Source organism: Tachypleus tridentatus, chromosome 10 (assembly GCF_004210375.1).
Source record: "Tachypleus tridentatus isolate NWPU-2018 chromosome 10, ASM421037v1, whole genome shotgun sequence".
Taxonomy (NCBI): Eukaryota; Metazoa; Arthropoda; class Merostomata; order Xiphosura; family Limulidae; genus Tachypleus; species Tachypleus tridentatus.
The window spans coordinates 182,107,517-182,133,718 of record NC_134834.1 but is presented as its reverse complement, the minus strand read 5'-3'; the positions used below and the strand labels follow the sequence as shown (position 1 = coordinate 182,133,718).

Sequence of the window (26,202 nt, the reverse complement as noted above, 5' to 3'; positions counted from 1 at the left end):
AAATACTAAATTAGAATTAAAAACAACTCTTGCTAATAGTGCAATATGAAGTAAGTATTAAATTAGAATTAAAAACAACTCTTGTTAGTAGTGCAACATGAAGTAAGTACTAAATTGGAATTAAAAACAACTTTTGTTAGTAGTGCAACATGAAGTAAATACTAAATTGGAATTAAAAACAACTCTTGTTAGTAGTGCAACATGAAGTAAATACTAAATTAGAATTAAAACAACTCTTGTTAGTAGTGCAACATGAAGTAAATACTAAATTGGAATTAAAAACAACTCTTGCTAATAGTGCAACATGAAGTAAGTATTAAATTAGAATTAAAAACAACTCTTGTTAGTAGTGCAACATGAAGTAAGTACTAAATTGGAATTAAAAACAACTTTTGTTAGTAGTGCAACATGAAGTAAATACTAAATTAGAATTAAAAACAACTCTTGCTAATAGTGCAACATGAAGTAAATACTGAATTGGAATTAAAACAACTCTTGCTAATAGTGCAACATGAAGTAAATACTGAATTGGAATTAAAAACAACTCTTGCTAATAGTGCAACATGAAGTAAATACTAAATTGGAATTAAAAACAACTCTTGTTAATAGTGCAACATGAAGTAAATACTAAATTAGAATTAAAAACAACTCTTGTTAGTAGTGCAACATGAAGTAAATACTAAATTGGAATTAAAAACAACTCTTGCTAATAGTGCAATATGAAGTAAGTATTAAATTAGAATTAAAAACAACTCTTGTTAGTAGTGCAACATGAAGTAAGTACTAAATTGGAATTAAAAACAACTTTTGTTAGTAGTGCAACATGAAGTAAATACTAAATTGGAATTAAAAACAACTCTTGTTAGTAGTGCAACATGAAGTAAATACTAAATTAGAATTAAAACAACTCTTGTTAGTAGTGCAACATGAAGTAAATACTAAATTGGAATTAAAAACAACTCTTGCTAATAGTGCAACATGAAGTAAATACTGAATTGGAATTAAAACAACTCTTGCTAATAGTGCAACATGAAGTAAATACTGAATTGGAATTAAAACAACTCTTGCTAATAGTGCAACATGAAGTAAATACTGAATTGGAATTAAAACAACTCTTGCTAATAGTGCAACATGAAGTAAATACTAAATTGGAATTAAAAACAACTCTTGTTAATAGTGCAACATGAAGTAAATACTAAATTGGAATTAAAAACAACTCTTGTTAATAATGCAACATGAAATAAATACTAAATTAGAATTAAAACAACTCTTGCTAATAGTGCAACATGTAGTAAATACTAAATTGGAATTAAAAACAACTCTTGCTAATAGTGCAACATGAAGTAAATACTAAATTAGAATTAAAAACAACTCTTGCTAATTGTGCAACATGAAGTAACTACTAAATTAGAATTAAAACAACTCTTGCTAATTATGCAACATGTTCCATGTTTTGGTTTCCAATTTAACTTCATATTTGCGTCACGTTTTCAAGTACTTCCTTTTGTAGCCGTTTGTGTTTTTTCATGAGCAATAAATTCATAACATTCCACGTTTAGTAGACTTATATTTCCTCATTAGCAATGAATCATGATGTTCCACGTTTAGTAGACTTATGTTTCCTCATAAGCAATGAATCATAACATTCCACGTTTAGTAGTCTCTTGTGTTTTCTCATTAGCTATAAATCATAACGTTCCACATTTAGTAGACTTATGTTTCCTCATTAGCAATGAATCATAACATTCCATGTTTAATAGACTCATGTGTTTCCTCATTAGCAATGAATCATAACATTCTACGTTTAATACGCGATTATGTTTTCCTTTTGCGATATATCATCAAATTACCTGTTTTTTCAAAGAGCTCATGATTAATCAATGAAATTTCATGAACTTATAGAGTTAAGAAAAGTTTATTTTTCACTTTAAAAAGAAATCGTCAAATTGTACTTTTCTGTACCTTTTTTAACAATAGATCCACAGTTTTTCGATTTTGAAGACGCTTTTGTTTTAATTTTTAAAACAGATCTTCCGGTATCGTTGTCAAATAATCATGTTTTGTATCGTCGCTGTGTAAACTGTTTAGGACTAATTTGCTTTCTTTTCGTTCGTTGCTATCTGCAATAAAACACTCCAAGTAGAATTCGGTCTTCTGCACATTTTATCGAGTTTATAAAATTAATCTTTTAAATGTACGATGGTTTAATCACTTTTCGCAATTTTGAAATGAGGTAACAGTAATGTAATTTATAATTTAAAATTAACGAAGAAATCTAAACTTACTATTAAAGTGTTTGTTTGAATGTGCCTGCTCTTTTGAATACGATGTTTCAGAAACTTTTAAAAAGAAAATCTTGATTTTATGTGTTATACAAATTCCCTAGGAAAAACTGTACACATTTTAAAATATAATGAATTTAAAACGATAAAACATAGACTTGTGGTGAAGTACACATTAGCCAAAAAACTTCGCGTTTTACTTCATCTTGCAAGTGTTGAGCTCCCTAGCGGCACTTCTTAAGGCTTATAACACTAAACACCCGGTTTCGATACTCATGGTTGGCACATCACAGATGGCATATAGATAACAACCTTTGAACTGAGCCAAGACTTAGGTTCCGTTAACAAACGGCGTCAAAATGGTAATCGCTCAGGAAAAATTAACGGACATTTGATACGTGGAATATAACTATCAACAATCTATGTAGCACATAGAATCGAACCCTGGGTTTTTGGATTGAAAGTGCGCAATCCTATCACTGACATGGCAACACATTGAGAAGTACGCATTAATTAAAATAAGCCATCGGAAAAAGAAAATTAACAAATTACGTCACTTATACCTGGTGATATGTAATTATAAAGCTTCGAACGTCAATAATATAGTCATTTATATAACCAGTAGGAATGGCTACCGTTTACTCTGTCGAACACAGTTACCAGTTAATTTACAAACCAGTTTGTGTCTTTCTTGTAGCAAAGTCACATCGGTCTATCTACTGAGCCCTCAGGGGAATCGAACCCTTGATTTTAGCGTTGTAAATCCGGAGACATACCGCTGTACTAGCGGGGTGCAAATTTACAAATTAGACACGTGGCCAGAGATCTTAACATTATAAGTTATATTTGATCACAATTTTTCCCCTCAGTTTTATACAATACTGAAGAGGCTTTCGTTTTTGTTGTTGTTTGTTTTTTTTCGGGCGCAGAGCATTATTACAGTTTGTCTTTCACGTGTTTTTATGTATATCTTAGGCTCGAGCGTTTCTTCTGTCTGGGGGGTTTTCCCTCGCTTTTGGCGCCATGTTCATTAAGACCCATCGTGTACATCAAATATTTATGCGGGCTAATACAGGGTTAGTAAAGAGCAAGGTAAGAATAACTTTCAGTTGTGTTTACGTTTTTAAATATTTTACAAGACCCAAGATTCGAATAGTTGATCATTTGTTGTTTTCTTTAGATACGTTTGTAAAACACGACTTTTAAGTATATCATAAACCGTTTGTACTGTAAATACAAATAAACTTCATTCACGACTTCAATCTCAATTAGACGTCGTGAAATTGTGGTCTATAAAGCTAAACTATTCGTTAGAGTTTGATTTACAATATATTTAGTAGTGATATATTGTTTTCTCATTTATTCCTTTGTAACTAATCTCGAAAATTCAAATGAGAAACTTGAACTTTTTATATATTTAAATAAATGATTGTTTACATTTGGTTTATTTGTTTTTTTGAATTTCGAGAAAAGCTACACCCGGGCTACTACCACTAGCCATCTCTAATGTAGCAGTGTAATACTAGAGGGAAGACAGCTAGTCATCACCACCCACCGACAACTCTTGGGTTACTCTTTTATCAACGTATAGTGGGATTGACCGTCACATTATAACGCCCCCGGCTGAAAGGGCGAGCATATTTGGTGCGACGGGGATTTGAACCCGCGACCCTCAGGTTATGCCGATCCTAGTTGTATTTAGATATACATTTTTAACATTAAGTAGATTTTACCTATAATTAAATGCTCGCCCCAGGTAATGTCAAATGAAGTGTTTTCACTGTAAAATAACTTACTTTTTTATGCTCAATATGTTTGCATTCAGGTCAGACAGAAAAAGATAAAGTGAGTGTTATGAAAGTTACACTGACGGCCTTTAAAATTACTAACTTGTCATTAGTTCTTGTATCACTGATTTACACACACTTCTAAATTAACCTGCATCATTCACAAACGAGAAACATCACAGCTTTCCAGACAAACAGAACATCTTCCTCAACTTTCTCAGTTTGAAAGAAAAGGAGTTTTAGCTTCATAAAACTTTTTAAAAAGCATCTGAGTTTGCGATTAGTTTTATGTTTTTCTGTGTTCTCAGTTTAGTAACGCCTCATTTCTTGTTCGGTAACAATGAGAGAAGATCAGATATTGAAACTCGTGACAATCGATTTCTAGGACAAATGCTGTGCTTTTGGAAGAACCATCAAGAGACAACTGGTTTAAGGAAAAATTTCCTTCACTGTAAACAGAGATTCATCTTAAATTATTTTCTTTTTGAACATGTTTTTAAAATAGTTGAAGTTTCAAACGCAACAGTGAAAAAAAAACTTTCCAACTAAAGAATTTCATCACCATGGACCTTAATTTCTTTTGTTGGTAAAATAATATTTTTAACTAAGCCTAATCAGTTTGACTAAACTACTCAGCTTTCATACTGTTGATTTTGTTTTATTGTACTCTTCACTGCCGTGAGGTCCACACGTACAGTATCACACTGAGTAAATTGTATGCTTTTGCCTATTCGTACGCTTAGTGGAAATAAATGACCGAATAAAAAAACACTAATTCTCTCTGTATGTTACGTGAAAAGTCCCAGCAGTAATTAGTGGGATTAGATGCAACGTCGATTGTTTAGTTGGTTAAATGTTTCATTTTGTTATGTGGGAACTCTGTAACTAATAAAATAATGGATTCTCCAAGAGTTTGATGTGCAAAATAGTTTTAAAATTATACTTTAACAACTTGTTAACTCTATGAAGTATGGTGGTAGTTCTAGGGTCATTAAATTCTGTTTATCGTAGACGCAACATGTCATTTTTGGCAATGCATATCTTCCTTTCTGTTTACACATGTAACCAAGATATCAGGAAAGCAGTTGGAAAACATATGATAGGTGATAAAATGGGAGTTTTTTTTACTGTCAAACACGTGACTGTCATTATTTAAAACAAAACGTGTTAGGTGGTTCGTCAACATGGTTAATGGTTTTCTATGGGCTGATCATGCCTTCTGCGTGTTTTGTTCTTCAGAGTCCGAAACGTCGACTCCAAAACCAGACAGAAGTAATCTTCAAAAAACTGTTCAAGACATGGTGATCATTTCTTGCAACTGTTAACTACATTGTGCTGTAGTCTTTTTGGTGATTCTGCTATATATAAGATGGTAATAACCCTAAAGTCTATAGACACTAGTAAATGTAAAGCAATGGAATTGTGGGTAACGTTACCACACTTAATAAAGCGATTATGTCAAAACGAGTGATGGAAAAATGGCAAAATACATTATTCACAAAATTAATCGTGTAAACTATTCATCATTATCCTCCAGTGAAGGGCTTGGCATGACCAGGTGGTTAGGGCACTCGCCTCGTAATCTGAGGGTCGTAGGTTCGAATAACCGTCACGCCAAACATGCTCGCCCTTTCAGCCGTGGGGGCGTTATAACGTCACGGACAGTCCTACTATACGTTGGTTAGAAGAGTAACGCAAGAGTTGGCGGTGGGTGGTGATGACTAGCTGCCTTCCCTCTAGTCTTACACTGCTAAATTAGGGACGGCTAGCGCAGATAGCCCTCATGTAGCGTTGCGCGAAATTCAAAACATACAAACAAACTTCAGTGAAATGTAAACATTTGGAATAGAGATACTGATTTTTTTCAAATGTTCATAACTAGTTCTTTTTGTGGATATAATGGCTTACCACACATAATATCCACACAGTAAGCAACTGCACTAAGTCAAGCCTGCTCTCCTTCTAGCTTTTATTTCTCATTTTACTCCAAAGTTAACTACCACAGAAAACAGTGATAATTCTTTTTTTATTATTTTAATCAGATTAAAGCAAGAGTGTATAAGTGAAGAACACATGGATGAGGTGGACAAGATACCAGACTACCATAATGTTTTGGTACTATAGATCTAATGTGATCTTCACAGGAAACATGTTACTACAGGACAACTATCTTTTGGGTCACCCTGCATGTTAAACTCTTCTTTAACAATCTGAAAAGATTAAGTTTTATTGTCGTTTTTGCAAGATACTGATATTAGGTACATGTTAAAGTGAGATTTATAGAGTACCATTTTAATTTAAAATTTGAGACCAATTAATTAATACTGAAAACAACTTATCTAATAACGAAATAACGACTTAAGAAAAACTTGATAGATTATCTTTTTAAAGTTGCGTTAGTTTTTATGCCGTATCTATTAAAATCAGATTTTGGTTAGTGTTTTTTCAGAAAAAAAACTATTTTAAATATCTGGGTTATCTAGCTTTACGAAAAAATACCGACCCATCGTGTAGAACTTAATAGTAGCTTTAAATTAAACTCGTCATTAAGGCTATATCATGACCCACATTATACCTGTTATTAAAATTGTATTATGACCCAGTTTTCAGTAAAAATGTAAGTGCATTTGTTTGGTTGGTTTCTCACGCATTTGGAAACTGAAATACATCTTTTAATGACATTTTTCTGCCATTTTTAAAAATGTCTCTAAGAACAAACATGTACTACAACACAATCTGTTGGGAGTACAGTTGATAATATCTTTCTTGATTTACCTAGTTTAATAACACTATACATAGTTCTTTAGTTGGGAGTACAGTTGATAATATCTTTCTTGATTTACCTAGTTTAATAACACTATACATAGTTCTTTAGTTGGGAGTACAGTTGATAATATCTTTCTTGATCTACCTAGTTTAATAACACTATACATAGTTCTTTAGTTGGGAGTACAGTTGATAATATCTTTTTTGATATACCTAGTTTAATAACACTATACATAGTTCTTTAGTTGGGAGTACAGTTGATAATATCTTTCTTGATCTACCTAGTTTAATAACACTATACATAGTTCTTTAGTTGGGAGTACAGTTGATAATATCTTTCTTGATTTACCTAGTTTAATAACACTATACATAGTTCTTTAGTTGGGAGTACAGTTGATAATATCTTTATTGATCTATCTAGTTTAATAACACTATACATAGTTCTTTAGTTGGGAGTACAGTTCTAGTTTGATAAAACTATATGCAGTTTTTTAGTTGAGTGTACAGCTGTAAATATATTGTTCTTGATTTACTCATAATACAACTACCTACAGTTCTTTAGGTCTTCTTAGGGCTTAAAATAACGACCTTAATTTATCTAGTGTAAGTAAACTATACGCAGTTTGTTAAGTGGTATTACTCTTTAAAATATCGTTTTGAGTTTTCTGGGCTTCATTAAAGTTTACGAAGTTGGCGTAGCTCATTGACATCTTGATATTTCTATTTTATTTCAAATTATGATGGTATCCACGCATATTTATAATAATTATGTTCTCACATCTAGATGTGCCCAGCTTTGTAGTATTTTTGAACGTTTTCATCCGTATAGGTTTCTCTAGGGTTTGTCACTTGTCCGAGTGTAATATTACTCTGTATTCGTTCAGCTTTTGCAAGACCAGCAGCTCATTGGAATGGTGTGTGTTCTGGTTTTAGTCGATATATTTCTGGTAACTCTGTGGGTGACTGTGGATCCAATGGAACGCCAGTTACAGAATTTGACACTTCAGGTAAGTCCGTTATTTTTATCCTTTGTCAACTTCTGTTACAAGTTTTAAATTATTAAAAAAAAGGTAGAAATAACAAAAAACTATGATAAAATCGATTTTTTATAAGTTTGAAGAATGTTAATAATACGCTTTCTTTCAAGTATGTGGAAAACTTTCAAACAGTCAAAATCTACAAATTAAATATTTCGGTTTTCACGTATATTTGTTTACTAATCTTTAAAACGCAGTCAGCAACTGGCGTAATAATTTATGAAAATAATTGACGTGTTACTGAAAACTGTCACGCATTTTCAAATAGTGCGTATTATATATTTCGTTCAAGTTTCTAAGGTATACATGTATTAAAGCATCGTCTACTCAGTTGTCTTGTAACATAATTCATCATTTGTGAATATTATGAAAGTGTATGAGTTACGATACTTATCAGTAGACTCTAGTTTAAGATATTATCGGCTGTCTTTAGTTCATCTCACCAAATTTGTTTAATTAGGGAGATAATGAGATATATTTTTCTTCAATGCCCTTTTTTATCTTATTTAAGCAGGAAACTAAACATTCGTCTTACTTGCTTGAACGTGTAAAACATAATATGTAGATTATAATAATTAATATTTCATGATTAATAAAGATATTTTTATACACTTCGAGGAATAGAGGTAACGTGAAATTTTAAAATTTAAAAAATCATAAACAATTACTGATACTTATATATATCGACTTTTAATTTTGAATTCCAAATTAACTGAGTATTTTACAGGTAGTGTTACGCCAATGAAATTTAACTAGAGTAGTGCCAGGTCGATCCGCTAGGTGGAACAAATTATTTTAGCAGGATCTTTTCTGAGATAGTTTTTTTTTCGAATCTCTATTTCTTTACAGAAGAGTATTTGGAGATCTTAAAACAGTGATGTATATTTTCAAATCCTATATAAATGTAGGCTTATCATGGTGAATACAAGTTGACTAAAAACATACCAAACTTAATCTTACAATTTCTGTTCAGTAGCTTAAATATATTGATAACTTATTTTAGCCGTCGATCCAAACAGAATGAAAAAGTTCGATATAATTGGAAAACATGTTCTAGTGTGCTTGCTGTGAATTGCTAATTGAGTTATTATAAACGAATGTTAAATGATATAAAAAACTTAAATAAAACTAGAAAAAAATCACATCGACTTGCCAACTAATCAAAACGCTTGAAATGATTGCTCACTTTGAAGAAGGACATTGGAAGGAAACATAGACCTCTCCCCTGAGTGGATGGCTTCGCTGTATAACGTGCTCTGTTTTGTTTATTTATTTATTTTGTTTTTTGCCTGTGTTTTTTTATAGTTCAGTTTGGTGGAAAGGAATGTTGAAGTTATTCCACAGCGTGAAACGTGTCATTCGGTGCACATGACAAAATGGCTTGGTGTGCTTTATATTTACAAGGGATTGATGTTAGCTGTCGGTTGCTACATGGCCTGGGAGACACGGGACGTGCAGATTCCAGCTCTCAACGATTCTCAGTACATTGGATTGAGTGTTTATAACGTCGTGATAACTAGCATACTCGTGGTGGCCTTGGCAAATATTATATCCACAGAACATTACACCTTAACGTACATTCTTGTGACGAGTATGATATTTTTGTCTACCACGGCCACATTAATGTTGTTGTTCTTACCCAAGGTGAGTTTATATAGAGCAACCGTACTTAAAAGATCAGTATATTAATGTTACCTTTAATTAGTTTGTCTGAGCTAATAATGTTCAATTCTAAACTATCCACCGTGTTTGTAAAACGGTCCCCTTCGGTAAGCACGGTGCAGTCACATTTATATTTCAATAGACTTCGTGATTCTAATGGTTAAAAATAATTACGAATTGAAATTGTGTTTTGCCAAAACTCAGATAAAGCTATGGACTTAAACTATTATCTGAAGGGGCGAAAGAAAAGTCGCCCCTCAAAAAATACGACTCTTATTTAAAAACAAAACGCGTATTAATTCAATAATTATAAAATATTTATGTTTGTTTTAGGCATCTTTATTTTCTCTATTTATTGGTTAACGTACGATACCAAAAAACGCGTTATTTTTGTCACCACAGTGATTATCATCTGTTTGTTAGACACCACCAAATAAAGAATGAGTAACCACTTTATTGAAGCATTACGTAATTGAGCTAATCTCACAGCAACGTCGTTTATATATTATTTATGACCAAGTTTACTGTTGGCCAAATAACACTTTGATAATAATTTTTAAACTCGTGTGAAACTAGGCTTAGAAATCAAAGCTTCTAATCGCAATAGCTTGGTTTCGATACCAGTACAGTCAGAGAGATTTAATAGTTTTGTTTGTTTTGAATTTCGTTCAAAGCTACGCAAGGACTATCTTCGACAGCCCTCCGAGGGAAGGCAGCTACTCATTACCACCCACCGCCAACTCTTGGGCTACTCTTTTACCAATGAATAGTGAGATTGACAAGCACATTATAACGCCCCCACTGCTAAAAGGGCGAGCATGTTTGGTGTAACGGGATTCGAACCTGCGACCGTCAGATTACGAATCGAGTGCTTTAACCACCTGGCCACGTGTGGCCTAATAGTTTAAGCTTTTTTAATTTATATTAAGAAATACAATGTGTATTTCAAAGGATTGACTTGTCTCAGTCTATTATTCTCGGTTAAACCAAATTCGGAACATACTCGTACCTCCGTTCACTAACCCTACTATGTGTCAAAACAAAATGCTCTGACCAACCACGTGTTTAAAAGTTATAGATTTTATTAGCGTTGACTGTATTTAAATGTTTTTTTTTTAAAATGGCAAACGTGAAGACATTTTGAAGTAATTTAATTATGAGACTCAACTTATTTATATTTAACTATTTTTGAAGAGATTAATGTGTGAACTACAATCTAGTCTTTTCATAACATCATAGGTGTCGCATAACTCAAGTATCATTTCATTAGTAAATATGTTTTTGCAATTCAAGTCTTGTGAATTTCCTGGACAATATTTTATTTTATATTTGGAGAACAGTGGCGCTGATAATTCCTCAATTTGATTTTTTTTTATCAGAGCATAATTTGTTAGCGTTTATTTTCATTCCGAATGTAATTTATTCAATTTTAACTGTTCTGTTTGGAAGGCAATCGCTTAAACTTTCCTTAAGAGTTTTAATCCAATGAATAGGTTGTGAAACCAATAAAGGCAGCAGAACAATCTAACAGAATAACTAAAGCTTTAAATGTCTCTGCACAGCTTAAACTAGCAACATTTTTTTTTTACTTGAAATAACATTGTTGCGTCTGTGCTGTTCAAAAGTCTATAATTTTATTTTTATTTTGCGTAAATCATGATTTTATCGATTTTTATAGAGCTAAAAATTATACACGTGCACTGCAGTGTTTCCGAGTTCATAACAGGCTTTATCTTCAGGTTACAATCATAACACTAGCTTGAAACAAAGGATCTCTTTCGACTTACATTTGCCGAGTTTGAAGACCACGTTGCTCTGTACCTAACTCAGAGAGTTACGTGCTAACTTACCTACCAATGAGACTTCGCTACTAACTAAGAATATCAGTTAAAAATGTATAATAATGACATAAACTATGCTTTATCCGAAATGTTTGTTCCTGTTTATTTCCAGTTAAACTTATAAATACACAATGAACTATTTAAAAGCTCTGAAACGTACTGTTTTTGCTGTGTTTGGAATTCCAAAAGCGTAATTGATAGCTGTATATATACATATATATATAATGAGTAAAGACAACACCTGTGGATATATGTTACATTTTATGTGTCAAAGTTTTATGATGTACATGACACAACTTAAGTTATTAACTATAAGTCTTCCGGTGGAACAGCGGTAAGTCTAACGAATCACAACGCTAAATTTCGGGGTTCGATTCCACGCATTGTATACAACAGATAGCCCGATGAGGCTTTGCCCTGAAACAAAGTTAGCTACAAATCCTCACAAATGGAAATAAACAAAGAAGTAATTAACTATAGCCCTCCAATGGAACAGCGCTATGTCTTCTGACTTACAACGTTAAAATTAGGGGCTCGATTTCCTGCGGTATGTACAACACCTAGTCCAGTGTTTTTTGTTGTTTTTTTTTTAATTTCGCGCGAAGCTACACGAGGGCTATCTACGCTAACCGTCTCTACTTTAGCAGTGTGAAAATAGAGGGAAGGCAGCTAGTCATCACCACCCACCGCCAACTCTTGGGCTACACTTTTACCAACGAATGGTGGAATTGATCATCACATTATAAAGCCCCCCACGGCTGAAAGGGCGAGCATGTTTGGTGCGACGGGGATTCGAGAACCCGCGACCCTCGGATTACGAGTCGAACGCTTTAACCCATCTGGCTGTGCCAGGCCTAGTCTAGTGTGAGTAGCCGCTCAGACAGATCTTTAAAAATCTTTGATTTTGTGTTTCATAAGTAACAATATAGGTCGCTTCATTTAAGATACTATTAATCATGCTTTTGTAAGCGTTCTATGCTTTTTGATTTTGTCACTTTTAGTTATTGTTGTATTTCTATAGTTAACTGCTAAAGAAAAATCACGAAAAGCTTGAAACATTCGTTTTTAAAATACATTGTTCTTACCGTCGTTTTTGTCTTCTTATCAAATTGTTTTCCTACATATAAAGCAGGTGCAAACTTTAGTCTTAATCAGTAACGTTTAAAAGGTTTTAGTACGTCAAATATAAATACTTCTATTTAGTTATTATTAATATATATTTATTTTTTAAATCTAAAACAGGTTCACAATATCGCCAGGAATCCAAAAGGCGATGCTATAGTGGCGTCCTCTGGTGTCACAGTGGAAAGTAACACTAGACGTTTCGTTATTGACGAACAAAGGGAAATTTATTACCGAGCAGAAGTTCAAAATCGAGTTTATAAAAGAGAAATATTAGAGGTAACACACTATTTGTAACGGTTAACTATTAACATATAAAGTGCGATTACTCTTAAAGGTTCGTGGATTGTATTTTAAATGGTTAAACTTAATGCAGTCATGTTTTTCCTTTTAAATGGTGCTTGCCGTTTCTTCAGTGTTTCTTTTTTTTCCATCAAATTTGAAATCGCTTCTTGAAAATTCTTACAATTTAAGAACAAAGACCGTAATTTTTCTTTGTCTTTCGGTAAACGGTTTATTGGTAAAAAATTCAGTACGTTAAATATATTTAGTCAGAAAAACGAACCTGGTGTTTCGTTTGTCTTGTGGATATTGGTTTTTGAAATAGTTTCGTTGATAAAGCCTTGATTTTATAGTCTCGTGATGCAGGATGAGATGGTGCGAGATCTATAACGAACACTACCAGTGTCGTTATTTTACTACGAGTTTATTCGCAAAAAAAAAAATGAACCACCCTGGTGGAAAGATTGAAAAGGAATTAGATTTTTCACTTTATGTTATTTTTAAATGGTTTTCAAGTGTAGAAACGTGTACAATTTATTGTCCTCTTCAGTAGTCAGCTCCCAATATTCAACTATCTAAACACACTTCCGAAAAGAAGACTGGTTTATGGTGTGAATGTTGTTCAACCATCTGAATACACTTATGAAAAAAAGACTGGTATATAGTGTGCATGTTGTTTAAACATCTAAATATACTTCTACAGTCATGTGAAAAAGTTAGAACACCCTATAAAAGCCTGTGTATTTTTGTAATATTTTTGGATATATAGATATTTAATCTCAATTTTAACAATACTGAAAGATTATAGGAATATAACTAAACAATTAAAACTGAAGAAAAGATTTTTCAAGATATTCAGTAAATGAAATTCTACGAAAATGCATATTCTAACTGAGGAAAAAGTTAGGACACCCCCCACATTTATTCCCACTTAAAATGGCTCAACTCACAACACGGGTGTATCACACCAGGTGCACATGATTAAAAGATCGTTACTCAGCATTTCGAATGAGGCTTGCCCTATTTAAACCTCAGACATTTAGTTAGGTATGCTCCTGACTGTTGAAGTGAGAGTGAGCACCATGGTGAGAGCAAAAGAGCTGTCTGAGGCCTTCAGAAAGAAAATTGTAGCAAAATTGTATGAGGGATTTAAAAAGATCCCAAAAGATTTTGAAATCAGCCATTCCACTGTTCGGAAAATAGTCAACACGTGGAGGGTTTTCAAAACAACTGCCAACATGCCCAGGTCTGGTCGTCCAAGCAAGTTCACCCCGAGAGCAGACCGCAAGATGCTAAAAGAGGTCTCCAAACACCCTAATATGTCATCACGGGACCTATAGCAGGCTCTGTGTACTGTTAATGTGAAACTGCATGCCTCTACTATCAGAAAGAGACTGCACAAGTTTAACTTGCATGGGAGGTGTGCAAGGAGGAATCCTTTGCTCTCTGTGAGACACATCAAGGCCAGACTAAAGTTTGCCAGAGAGAATGTAGACAAAGACCAGGACTTCTGGAATAATGTTCTTTGGACAGATGAGTCCAAATTTGAATTATTTGGACACCAGAACAGAGGACATGTTTGGCGTAAACCAAATACAACATTCCAGGAAAAGAACCTCATACCAACTGTGAAGCATGGAGGTGGAAGTGTCATGGTTTGGGGCTGCTTTGCTGCAGCAGGACCTGAACAGCTCACAATCATAGAATCCACCATGAATTCTACTGTGTATCAGAGGGTGCTTGAGGATCATGTAAGACCATCTGTACAAAAATTAAAGCTGAAGCGGAACTGGACCCTGCAACACGACAATGACCTACAACATACCAGTAAATCCACCAAGGACTGGCTGAAAACTAAGAAATGGAAAGTTCTGGAATGGCCGAGTCAAAGCCCAGATCTTAATCCCATTGAGATGCTGTGGGGTGACTTGAAACGAGCTGTACATGCAAGAAACCCCTCAAACATCTCACAGCTGAAAGAATTCCGCATTGAGAAGTGGGGCAAACTTTCTTCAGACCGATGTCAGAGACTGTTAGGTGGCTACAAGAAGCGTCTCACTGCAGTTATTTCAACCAAAGGGGTAACACTAGCTATTAGGAGGTAGGGTGTCCTAACTTTTTTCTCAGTTAGAATATGCATTTTTGTAAAGTCTTTTCTTTAGTTTTAATCGTTTAGTTATATTTCTATAATCTTTCAGTATTGTTAAAATTGAGATTAAATATCCATATATCCAAAAACGTTACGAAAATACACAGGCTTTCATAGGGTGTTTTAACTTTTTCACATGACTGTAAAAATAAGACTGATTTACAATTTGAAAGTTGTTCAACCATCTAAATACAGTTATGAAAAGAAAACTGGTTTAGGGTGTAAATGCTGTTCGACCATTTAAATACATTTCCGAAAATAAGACTGGTTCATAATGTGAATATCGTAACATATATATATATAAGCATTTACAGCTGATATCATTGTGATATTAATTTTTTTCGTTATTATAAAGACCAAAAGACTTTCATGATATAAATCAGCAGTTGCTGTTTTTTTTAATAGAATATGGGAATTTTATTTATGAATTAGTAACTAAACTTTGTGTTGGCTAGTGACATCTATATCACATTGTTTTAATTAATTCCATTGGAAACAAATATCGTTACGAGTTCGCGCTTCCTTTAACTTCCCCTGTCGGAAGATTGTGGTATAGGTTTCAAGTTGAAAAGAAACTGAAATTCATCTATACACAAAATAAATAATTATTAGTTTTAACTAATTAACGATGATTCGAGTTATTGTAGAAGGCCATTCTCCTTTTAGAAAATTGGAAAAACTATGATTAGTAGCTGAATATATTGGTGGTAATGCAAATATTCCAATTTTACGTAATGTGTTATGGATACCCTTAGAGTTACATATTCAAGAATACCTGAGAGGATGGGGATGGGGTAAAATCCATATGGTCAAGTATGCCTGTTTCAGAAAGCGCTAACGGCACATGTCCAAGTGGGGATTTCAGAGGGTGCATGTAAAAGAAATGTTACAAAGATTTAAAAAAAAATTATAACCAGCCTCCATTTCGTCAAATAATTTTAATAGTGAAAAGTTAAAACGTTTCACCAGCGTATGATAATATACTGTTTATTATTGTGAAATAGAAAAATTAAAAAGTTAGGAGGCGCTTCTTGCATATTTTAAAATGAAGCGTACAATGTCATCAAGCATTAGATTGTAAACATTAAATACCTTACACTGTGTAAATCAAGTATATACAATATTTTGATACTGTGGTGTTAGTATTTAATATAATTTTACTATAAGCGTAACATTCGAATTAAAAGTTGTAATCGTCACACTATGACTCAGAAGTTCACAGATCTTTAGTGTTAAAAAGTGAAGTTTACCTTGTTTCAAAGTTTTAAACACAACAATCTGAAAGTATTCATGCTGTTGGCATGCATATATAAAACAGCAAATTCCTGTTGGTTTCCTAAGCCTTAAGCTACTGAATTCTGAACCTTAACTACCTACAATTTTAACCATGCGCAGTTTGGACCTGTGAGAGAGCTCTGAATTTCGAAGTTGGTAGGCCAATGGGATTCAAATGCTTGCAATATTACAAAGTATTTTCCACACTTTAAACTATGGAAATGCTATAAGAGTAGCAGTAATCTCTTTAGCGTGAATAGCATATGAACGTGGGCTGTTATACTATAGTAATAGTTAACTAAATTTATACACTAACTGTGGGTACGCTATAGGAGTGACACTCAAATCTTTAGTGTGAATGATGGTTGATAAGATGCTGTTATACTATAGTAATAGTTAATTAAATAATGATAATATTACTTCAAAAGTATTACTATGTTATTAGCTGGGATCCGTAAAACATTTATTAGTATCTTTATTGCAGCATACAGTATTTCTTTAAATACAGGATTTATAGAATAATACAAAATATTTGAAATCGAAGACAGCGAAATCTACAAGTCCACTTTTCTTAGGCCTAATACAAGTTAAGCCTTTATATATTACGTACAGCATACATTACATAAAGAGAGAAATTTTCACTGTAACGTGTGTAGTTTTTTGTTGTTGTTTTTTAGTTAAGGCTAAATTTTACATCGTTAATACTTATGTTACTTCACGGTAAAACGTTAGACTTTTCCAAAATGTTTGATATGCTGTTATACAACATGTCTACTAAAGTATATTTACATTCTTCTTATGTTTACATCTGTTGGAATGAAGTTTGCACTCGTGTAGCAAGGTACGCGCGCCCTATCGGAACCGACAGAAACAGAGTATTATCATAATGGATTAAATGCTATGCAATGTTGGTCTTTCTACGCGGAAAATCAAGCATGCGATTTTAGTGTAGTAATTATTATGCAATGTCCAAGTAACGAAGTTTACAGATGGACTAGAATATGAATAGTAGATGTTATATTTATAGAGTGCTGCAATATTAAGGTTGTACTTGTTGTGTATAATTAATGTAGTATTTTCTACGTGTGAACAATGTAATAATTGTTGCCTTAATAGCCTAGTAGGCCAGGTGGTTAAGGCACTTAACTCCTAATCCGAGGGTCGTGGGTTCGAATCCCTGTCACACCAAACACGCTCGTCTTTTCAGCTGTGGAAGCGTTACAATGTGACGGTCAATCTCACTATTTCTTGGTAAAATAGTAGCCTAAGAGTTGGCGGTGAGTGGTGATGACTAGCTGCCTTCCCTCTAGTCTTACGCTGCTAAATTAGGGACGGCTAGCGCAGATAGCCCTCGTATAGCATTGCGCAAAATTTAAAAACAAACAATAACCTGGTATTTATAATACATGATTAAAGTTTTATTTACTTATTCTGCGAATTTAGTCATTTTAACAGTTTCTTGATAAGAATTACGAATTATTACTTCAGTTTATAGCCAGAACACGGTCTTATTGTATATATTATCATCTTCAATTTTTTAATAAATTATCAGCTTTAAGTTGAGAAAAAAATTAACATTGTGTAAAAAAACAGGCAGCATTAGAGATATAAAGTTTCAAGAGATAATGTTAAAATCTAATACTGTAACAATCGTTGTTGAGCTAAAGGCTTTAAACCCAACAGTAATCGTAAGCCGAGGGTTGTAGGTTCGAATCCCCGTTACATCAAACATGCTCGTTCTTTCAGCCGTGGGAGCGTTACAATGTTTCGCTCAACCCTACTATTCATTGGTAAAAGAGTAGCCCAGAAGTCAGCGGTGAATGGTGATGACTAGCTACCTTCCTCTTGTCTTTCACTGCTTAATTAGACACGGCTATTGCAGATAGCCCTCGTGTAGTTTGCGCGAAATTCAGAAACCGACCGACCAAACAAGCCTTTATCAAAATACCTGTCAGACTTCCGTGAAATCTGAATATGCGTCTATTTTCCATGCCTAACAGATAGACAGATGTTCTTAGTAGGCAGAGTGACGGAAGATGGTGAAAATACATATGATAAACAAACATGGAAAATACACAATATATATATACTTATTTATTTATTTATCATTTTAACTTTAACGGCAAGCAGTTGATTGTTTAAATCTAATCAATATAAATCAATTTGTACATGGTTGATAAACTAGAATAATAATTACAGCAACAAAAAACTTAATAAAACTTTGTATTCACGAATTACCTCAAATTGTTTACCTTTTAACTTTATACCTCAGTATTTAAAAAAACAAAACATCCTTTTTACCATCGTGAATTCCAAGCTAAACTTTTAAGGTCTTGCACTGCGTTTGGGGCACGGCATGGCCAGGTGGTTAGGGCACTCGACTCGTAATCCGAGGTCGCGAGTTCGAATCCCCGTCACACCAAACATGCTCATTGTTTCAGCCCTGGAAGCGTTTTAATGTGCCCCCCAATCCCACTATTCGTTGATAAAAGAGTAGCCCAAGAATTAGCGGTGGGTGGTGATGACTAGCTTCCCTCCCTCTGGTCTTACACTGTAAAATTAGGAACGCCTAGTACAAAGAGCCCTCGTGTAGCTTTGCGCGAAATTCAAAAATAAGCAAACAAAAAACAAAACAGGCACTGTGTTTGTCATAGCTTCTACTATTCCGCCTAACTGTGCAAGTTACTTTACTCTCACATGACATGAATAAACTTTTATTAGAGAGTGTGCCCTATTTTAATGTTATTTTTTGTCCAATATATATATATCATTTTGTAATTTATTTTGCAGATAGACAGAGAAATAGAGAGGCTGCAAAATATGATAGAGACTACATCAGAACCACCTGGTGTTGAATATGATAACTCACTTAAGGAAGTTTTCTACACAAATGTTCAGGTAATAAATATTGCTAATAAAAATGCTTTGTTTCATTTTGATAACTTAGGGAAACACTATTAGCTATTTAGTCAATTTCTGCATTGTGATTCACAGCGAGATGAGTTATATATTGTAGAAATGTTTAACATTTTCATAGTTAGTCGATCTTTAAGAGAAACGTTGAAGCATTTCAAACACACCAACTATTCTGTATTTTCTACTATTGGAAAATAACAGCTTTACAAAATGTGTAATGTGACTGGAGTGAAAGTGTTATCTATTCTCTTTGGATTAATAATGTACACGTATAATTGTTGTTACTTTCATACATCACGTATCTTGTAAATCGGCTCTTTAATGTCACTAATAAACAACCTTATAACACCAAAAGTTATTCTTCTTCTTTGGTTACGCACTCGCTTCGCTTCATAGATTCTCTCGAGAGTGGCCCTCTAAAACACAAACCGTAACAGTTACAGGAACTGTGAAACGAAACGTTGAGAGTTTATTTAAGAAGAAAAGCGAGTTTTGCTGCTATAAGGTCGTTTATTATTATTATCTAAATGTCTTTTGTACTCTAATATGCACTACGAAAATAAACTATACCGACTCTAGCTTTAATGACCTTAGGGTTGATAACATTTACCCATGTAATACACGTTAGTATTAAAGACCATACACTATGTAAATCACGTGTATACGATATGTCGGTACTATACTGTGAGCACGTGTTTTTACCTACATAATATACTTTATTCATATACATAAAATCCTGGTAGAAAACTTGAAATATTCCTAATGTCCACATCATGTATTGTGCATGTTTCAAGCTGTCGGTCATAGATCACGATGCAGCAAACAAGGAGTAAAACAATGGAAAACATGTAGTTAATCCTTTGAAACAACATCAGACGAGAATATATGGATGAAAGAAACTGTTCGCTCTGTTTTCTGAACCATTTTTCATTGAAAATGTACATGACCCAACAACTACATTCCTGGCAAAACGTCCGAAACTGTGGACCACAAGCTCATCTTAACTTCTTTTTTTCTTTCTCTTTTTGCCACAGACTGTGAAATTTTGCTTTGATCATGAATCAAAACTGGACTATATTGATGTACACTGAATGACAGATATATATATATATATATATACGCTTCATTTCTCTCCACACTAAACCTTCGCACGAACAGTGTGAATCGGCAGAAAGAAACTAGACCTTAAAACAGCATTCGTTTTCGAATAATTTGCAAATTTCGTTTGTTTTTTTAATAAAATTGTAGTTTCACTGAAAAATATTTAGTTTCATAGAAGTTTAAAATACTTTAGACGAAAACTATCTTTTTTTTAATCCCGTTACTGAAGCAAACATGTTATGTGTGTAGTTTAGAAAATAACGAATGACTAGGGAACCTTAAATTAAAAATAAAAATGAAATATTTTCAAGATGATGATTTACTCTGATGATTCACGTTCTGCGTTGTTCACATTTTATTAATACTGTGTATTAATTAGCCTGAATGTTTTGCTCATTAAACGTATAACTTGAGTAAGCCTTTTGTATTAGTAAAGGTATTTTATTAACGTTTTTTTAATAAGCAGGATAATTTAAGTGTATTATTTCTAGTTCCTTAGTCTCATGTCAACAAAACGTCAGCTGATAAAAAATCCAACTTGGAATTAAAGCTAATAATGAGAAACGAAATTTTACTTTTTAATTACGAAACATTTTAAATTAAGATTGAGGTTAGTAATTATCCAAAAACATGAGGCGTCAGCTAAGAAACATTTCGACTTTAAAGTAAGACTGGTAGTTATAAAAATATCACTTCTTAGCTAAAAAAGTGACTAGATTCGAAATAAGGTCTAGTAACGAGAAACAAAAATCACATTTCAGTTAAGAAGCTTTCAAACTTGGAACTTATATTTTTTTCTTCTGATAAATTAGATCGCATTTTGTCTTTACAAACACTGTTAATTGAATGTATTGTTAGTGGGGTTTAGTAGCACCTTTCATAAAACGAAGCTTAACTAGTTTTAATAGAGAGCTGTTGCATTGTTCCTATTTTATCTCAAATTGGCCCGGTATGGCCAAGTAGTTAAGGCGACTCGCAATCTGTGGGTCACGGGTTCGAATTCCCATCACACCAAATATGTTCGCTCTTTCAGCCGTGGGAGCGTTATAATGCGACGGTGAATCCCACTATTCTTTGGTAAAAGAGTAGCCCAAGAATTGGCGGTGGGTGGTGATGACTAACTGCCTTCCCTCTAGACTTGCACTGCTAAATTAGGGACGGCTAGTGCAGACAGCCCTCGTGTAGCTTTGCGCGAAATTCAAACCAAACCAAGCTCAAATGATAAGTGTTACTGCTATGTCGTTACTGACACCCATTTATTATATGATTTTATATCAAAATAAATTCCTAATAACAGGAAAAATAAAAGGTGGTTAAACTGAGTCTACATATAAACATTACTATGAAACATCTTCGCTAATTTTTGTGAATGCTGATAAATATAAATTTCGTGTAGGTGACACAAGAGTAATATTACTGTAAACAAAACTAACTTATTTTATTACTTCGTTTTGTGGTATAATAATTCTATTTTACTACAATACGTTCATACTTTCATTGTGTATCCAAAGACATTGTTACATAACTATTTCTTTACAATGGTGTTTCCCTAAAAGTATGAAAACAAGTAGTCTTGTTACAATGCATGTAATAAAAAAACACCATGAATGTGGAGGGAAAACCATTGAACGTGTGACTTAAAGGAATGAACTCAAGACTAGCAGCTACACTTGTAGCATTGACGAGATTATTATAGCAAATATTCATTCATTAGTTAGACAGGCTGCACGTTTTGTTCATCTTGGGGCATGGTGGTGGGTGAAACAAAATACGAAACATAGATAACTAATGAATGAATATCTGCTGGCAACTTCTTATCAATGCTATAAGTGTAACTACCAGTGTGACCTCTAATTCTGATTCCATTCCTTTAAGATGCGTTGCTCAATCCTTCGCACTTAAAGCGTTTTTGATAAGATATGACTTTTTGTCAGTACAGACCTACAAACCAAACTAAATAAGAAAGCGACACTTGATAATAACCAGCATTAGTTTTGGGATCGTAACTCTATTATTTGGGACAGACTTATACTTTACAGAACCAACCAGGTTCTCTAAAATACATGATGGTAGTTTTCCTCCTCTAAAACAGTGTTGAATCTTCCTTTATAGTCACGCCATGGAATCTAGATTAACAGTTTGTTGTAATCACCCGCATGTACTCGGGACAGCCGTATCAAGCATCATTATTTGAGCTAATTGCTAAAGTTAACACCACGTAATGAGAAATTCATTTTTAATTAGGAGAGTTTCATAAAATTTAACAAATCTATACTAAAATGTTGGCAATCGATAATAATTGTCATTAGTATGATTTATTTTTTTTTAATGTGAGGTTGAAACTGCTAATTTAGTTTGCTTGGCCTAACCAATAGTTATGCGTCTTCACCTTAATCCAAACAATATGACCGAAATCAGTCCACTTTTACTCTTAAGTAAAGCTGTGGTAAACATTTTAGATCGTTAATTCAGATGACGTTTTGCGTAAACGTTCGCAAATATTTCGGTCAAACTTTAGCGATTTTAATTGAATAAATTTGCACATCTTGATTATATTTAAACCAAATGAGAGATTCCTAATTGTGAATTGGAAATATCCATCAGTTTGCCAGGTTAAAAAAAAAATCGTAAAAGTTAAAACTGTTTTTTCAAATAAAGTTTTCGTACTTTCGGTGCAAAGAAAATAAAAATTTTGTGTTGTTTTGAATTTTGCGCCAAGCTACACGAGGGCTATTTGCGCTAGTCGTCCCTAATTTAACAGTGTTAAACAAGAGGGAAAGCAGCTAGTCATCACCACCCTCTGTCAACTCTTGGGCTACTCTTTTACCAACGAATAGTGGGATTAAGTCTCACATTATAACGCCCCCACTGCTGAAAAGGCGAGCATGTTTGGAGTGATGGGGATTCGAACTCGCGACTCTCAGGTTACGAGTCGTGTGCCTTAACCACCTGGCCATGCCGAGCCTAATAAAGAACCATCAGGACACTCAATCTCACAAGCACTGTCACAAAAGTCACTTTAATAAAAGCATCTGAAAATAAAAGTGAAAAATGTCAATGAAAATTTGAGATACTTATATATCGTGTATTTCTTACCGGATTGCCTTGAAATTTGGTATGTGAAGAAAAGATCCAATAAGGTACATTCACTGAAAATATACATTAATTTGTATTACCGAAACCCGAGTTGCTAACACTCATGGTAACAGCACAGTGAGTCCTATAAATTGTTTTGGCCGCACGACACCCTACCGTGTATCTTGAGTTTAAAACATCATAAAGTATATTGTAAATACCCTCCTGAAAGTTATTATGAGCATTATTTCTAGTTATCAGGAAAATGAAATGAAACTGTTAGAACATTTCAAAATAGTTCACAAGCTGTAGGCTACATTTTTCTAACGCCATATTTAAAGAAGATTATACCTTTTTTGAAATACAGAAATAGTACAGCTTTCTATTCTTATTTAGGTGAACTGTCCTAATAGTCCAAGTACAACTCTTCTGACCCAAGAGAACAAAACAGGCTCTACAGGAAGTGACGTCAGTCAATCTCGAGGGATGGGAATTTTCAATTTTTCCTTCCTAGGCAGCTTTAAAGGAGGTGTCAAAGGTAAATCATTACAGACTAACAGGTTGTATACATCAAAGCAACAAGGCCATCAGAAACGAAAACCTCGTCGTCTGAGTTTAAATCAAGATACCCACGGGACCATCCGAGGGAGTTTACCGACAATCATAATATCAGGCGAAAAGCAAAATGAGCAGACTAGCTGTGTGAGTCAATGTCGATCTCACCCAGCTCTTCAACAAATAACATCAATGTACAGTCGAGAAGAAAGCTTACTACAGGACGATCAAGAGAGATGTTCGGACACTCGTCTGACCAGCGCTGGTCGTGTGAGTGATGGGCGCGAACAGGTATATTCTTTTTCCGTTAACACACGTGAGGATACATATTTTAATAAAACAGCCGAGCGCAGTCTCTCCTCTTCTAGTTCCACTGGAGACTTGATAGTCAGTGAGGATACTTGGGTCACAGCACCTATTAACTCCAGTTTACTGTCCTCTCCAGACGACTGTTTTGTATCGATGAAAGACATTTCTACTGAGATAAACGTGACTCCGTCTGGTGAGCCTGGATCTTCGTTTTCGAATGACCTTAGCTTGTCGAATAGGTCGTCCCGTGACCCCGTAATTAGAGAAAAGAGCTTCAAAGAACTCGTCAATGAAAAAAGACAAAGAGCTGAGAAACTTCGGGAAGAACTGTATACACTGCAGAGGGAGCTGATTCTTCTCGAAATTGACCAATCAGACGGGGTCGACTTATAACAAATGAAATATAAATTTCATGTTCAATCTCGAGCCTGGTAAATTGGAGAGGGGGAGTGATTCTTCTAAAATTGACAAATCAGGTAGAATTGTTTATAAAAAAAAAATTATATATAGAAGTTTCATGTCCAATCAAAACCTTTGTCGAGTACCAAGGGCGGTCACTGTTTTCGAAATTAACCAATCATACGGGGTCAGTCCCTGTTATTCGATACATATTAAAACATGAAATCATTAGCTTTATGAAGGAGCAGCGACTTTTGTATACTATTCATTTTCTATGCTCCTTTTTTGTTTGCCGACAAAGTATTTAAAATTACGTATGTTTGCTATTAACAACATATTCAATAAAAATAAAGAAACCAACTTTGATAATTAAGTGTAATTGTTTTAGAAATAACGCCAACGTCTAAGTGCTTTTAGTAATCATTTCAACAGCATTCTATAATAGTTTAAACCAACTTTTTTATCAACATGTATACTGCGCAATCAACATAAATACCATTGTTGTCTTAATATAGAAAAAGTCCGTGCATAATTCTACGTATAACGTAATCAGTTTTAATAAAATATAATCTGCTAAACGACGATGCATACTGTTCAGCGTTGCCAAAATAGAATTACGACCACAGGACAAAAACTAACTTTTATATATACTAGATATAAATTGTGATTCAAGATGGTTTTTACTTCGACAGGAAAATATATACATAAGAAATTTCGAAAATTTTCGTTTCTTAACTCTTTGTTTCTTCTTCTTATCAAATTTTTCTCTGTTGATTTCAAATGCTTAAAAAAATTAGGTTTTGGTTTCGAACATTAGTAACAAGATAATCCATTTTGTAACTCGAGTTTTTAATCTTTGAAAATTTAAAAATGAAAAAATAAATAAATTAGAAAACAAAACATGTATCTTTCGTGTAAAGTTTAAAGATAAATTCATTCCTTTCCAAAAAAAAAAATGTTTAAGTGTTTTCTAGCTTTTTATAGTTTTTATACTGACGTGTAGTCTGTGATGCTACGAAACCTGTTAAATAAAGAATAGTTTGCTTTTCTCGTGCGTTGTAGAAATTATTTTAGTTCCGTTTATTACGTGAGTGATCAGTGAAAGGTGATTTTGGTAGAACTACATAAATACATGACGATTATAGAGAAAAACACTCATATTTGAAATGTTTATGCAGTGTGATTACATTAAGAATCGTGAGTTTTAAACGCTGCACATTTTTTAAAGCATATATCACACTGTATAACTTATTCACTTCTCTCCAAAATCACCATTGTTGTCACGTCTCTTTTCCCTCTCTTCTTCACAATACGAGATCAACATTTCGAGTAAAAACTATACAGGATAATACGAATTTGAATGAACACTGTCTAGGATGATTTTTTTTAAACAGTAGTTGCTTTTAGGAATAGGCCTTATGCGCTCATTGAGAATGATCAGACACGGTTTGAGTCATTATGGTTCTAAATGTGCCTCTGGTGAAATTTAGTTTCATACATCAAGCACTTTTTTAGATATAATTATTTTAGGTTTGGAGTTTCTTTTATTATCAACAAGTACTTGCAAATATGAACATCCATAATGTGATTACGTCATATAAACTAACCCTTAAAATGTTTTGAATATGCATAACTGACACTTTG

General features: G+C 33.7%; 1 protein-coding gene across 1 annotated transcript in view; it reads left to right on the top strand.

Moving 5' to 3' along the window:
* Positions 1-25,548, top strand: part of LOC143231071 (gamma-aminobutyric acid type B receptor subunit 2-like) — a 116,687-nt gene extending 91,139 nt beyond the window's left edge. Inside the window, exons 12-17 of the mRNA XM_076465605.1 lie at positions 3,258-3,374; positions 7,720-7,842; positions 9,178-9,516; positions 12,618-12,776; positions 18,994-19,101; positions 23,692-25,548. Of these exons, the coding sequence (XP_076321720.1) occupies positions 3,258-3,374; positions 7,720-7,842; positions 9,178-9,516; positions 12,618-12,776; positions 18,994-19,101; positions 23,692-24,552 (1,707 nt within the window). The 3' untranslated portion in view covers positions 24,553-25,548. The remainder of the gene's footprint in view (positions 1-3,257; positions 3,375-7,719; positions 7,843-9,177; positions 9,517-12,617; positions 12,777-18,993; positions 19,102-23,691) is intronic.
* Positions 25,549-26,202: the final 654 nt, after the last annotated feature.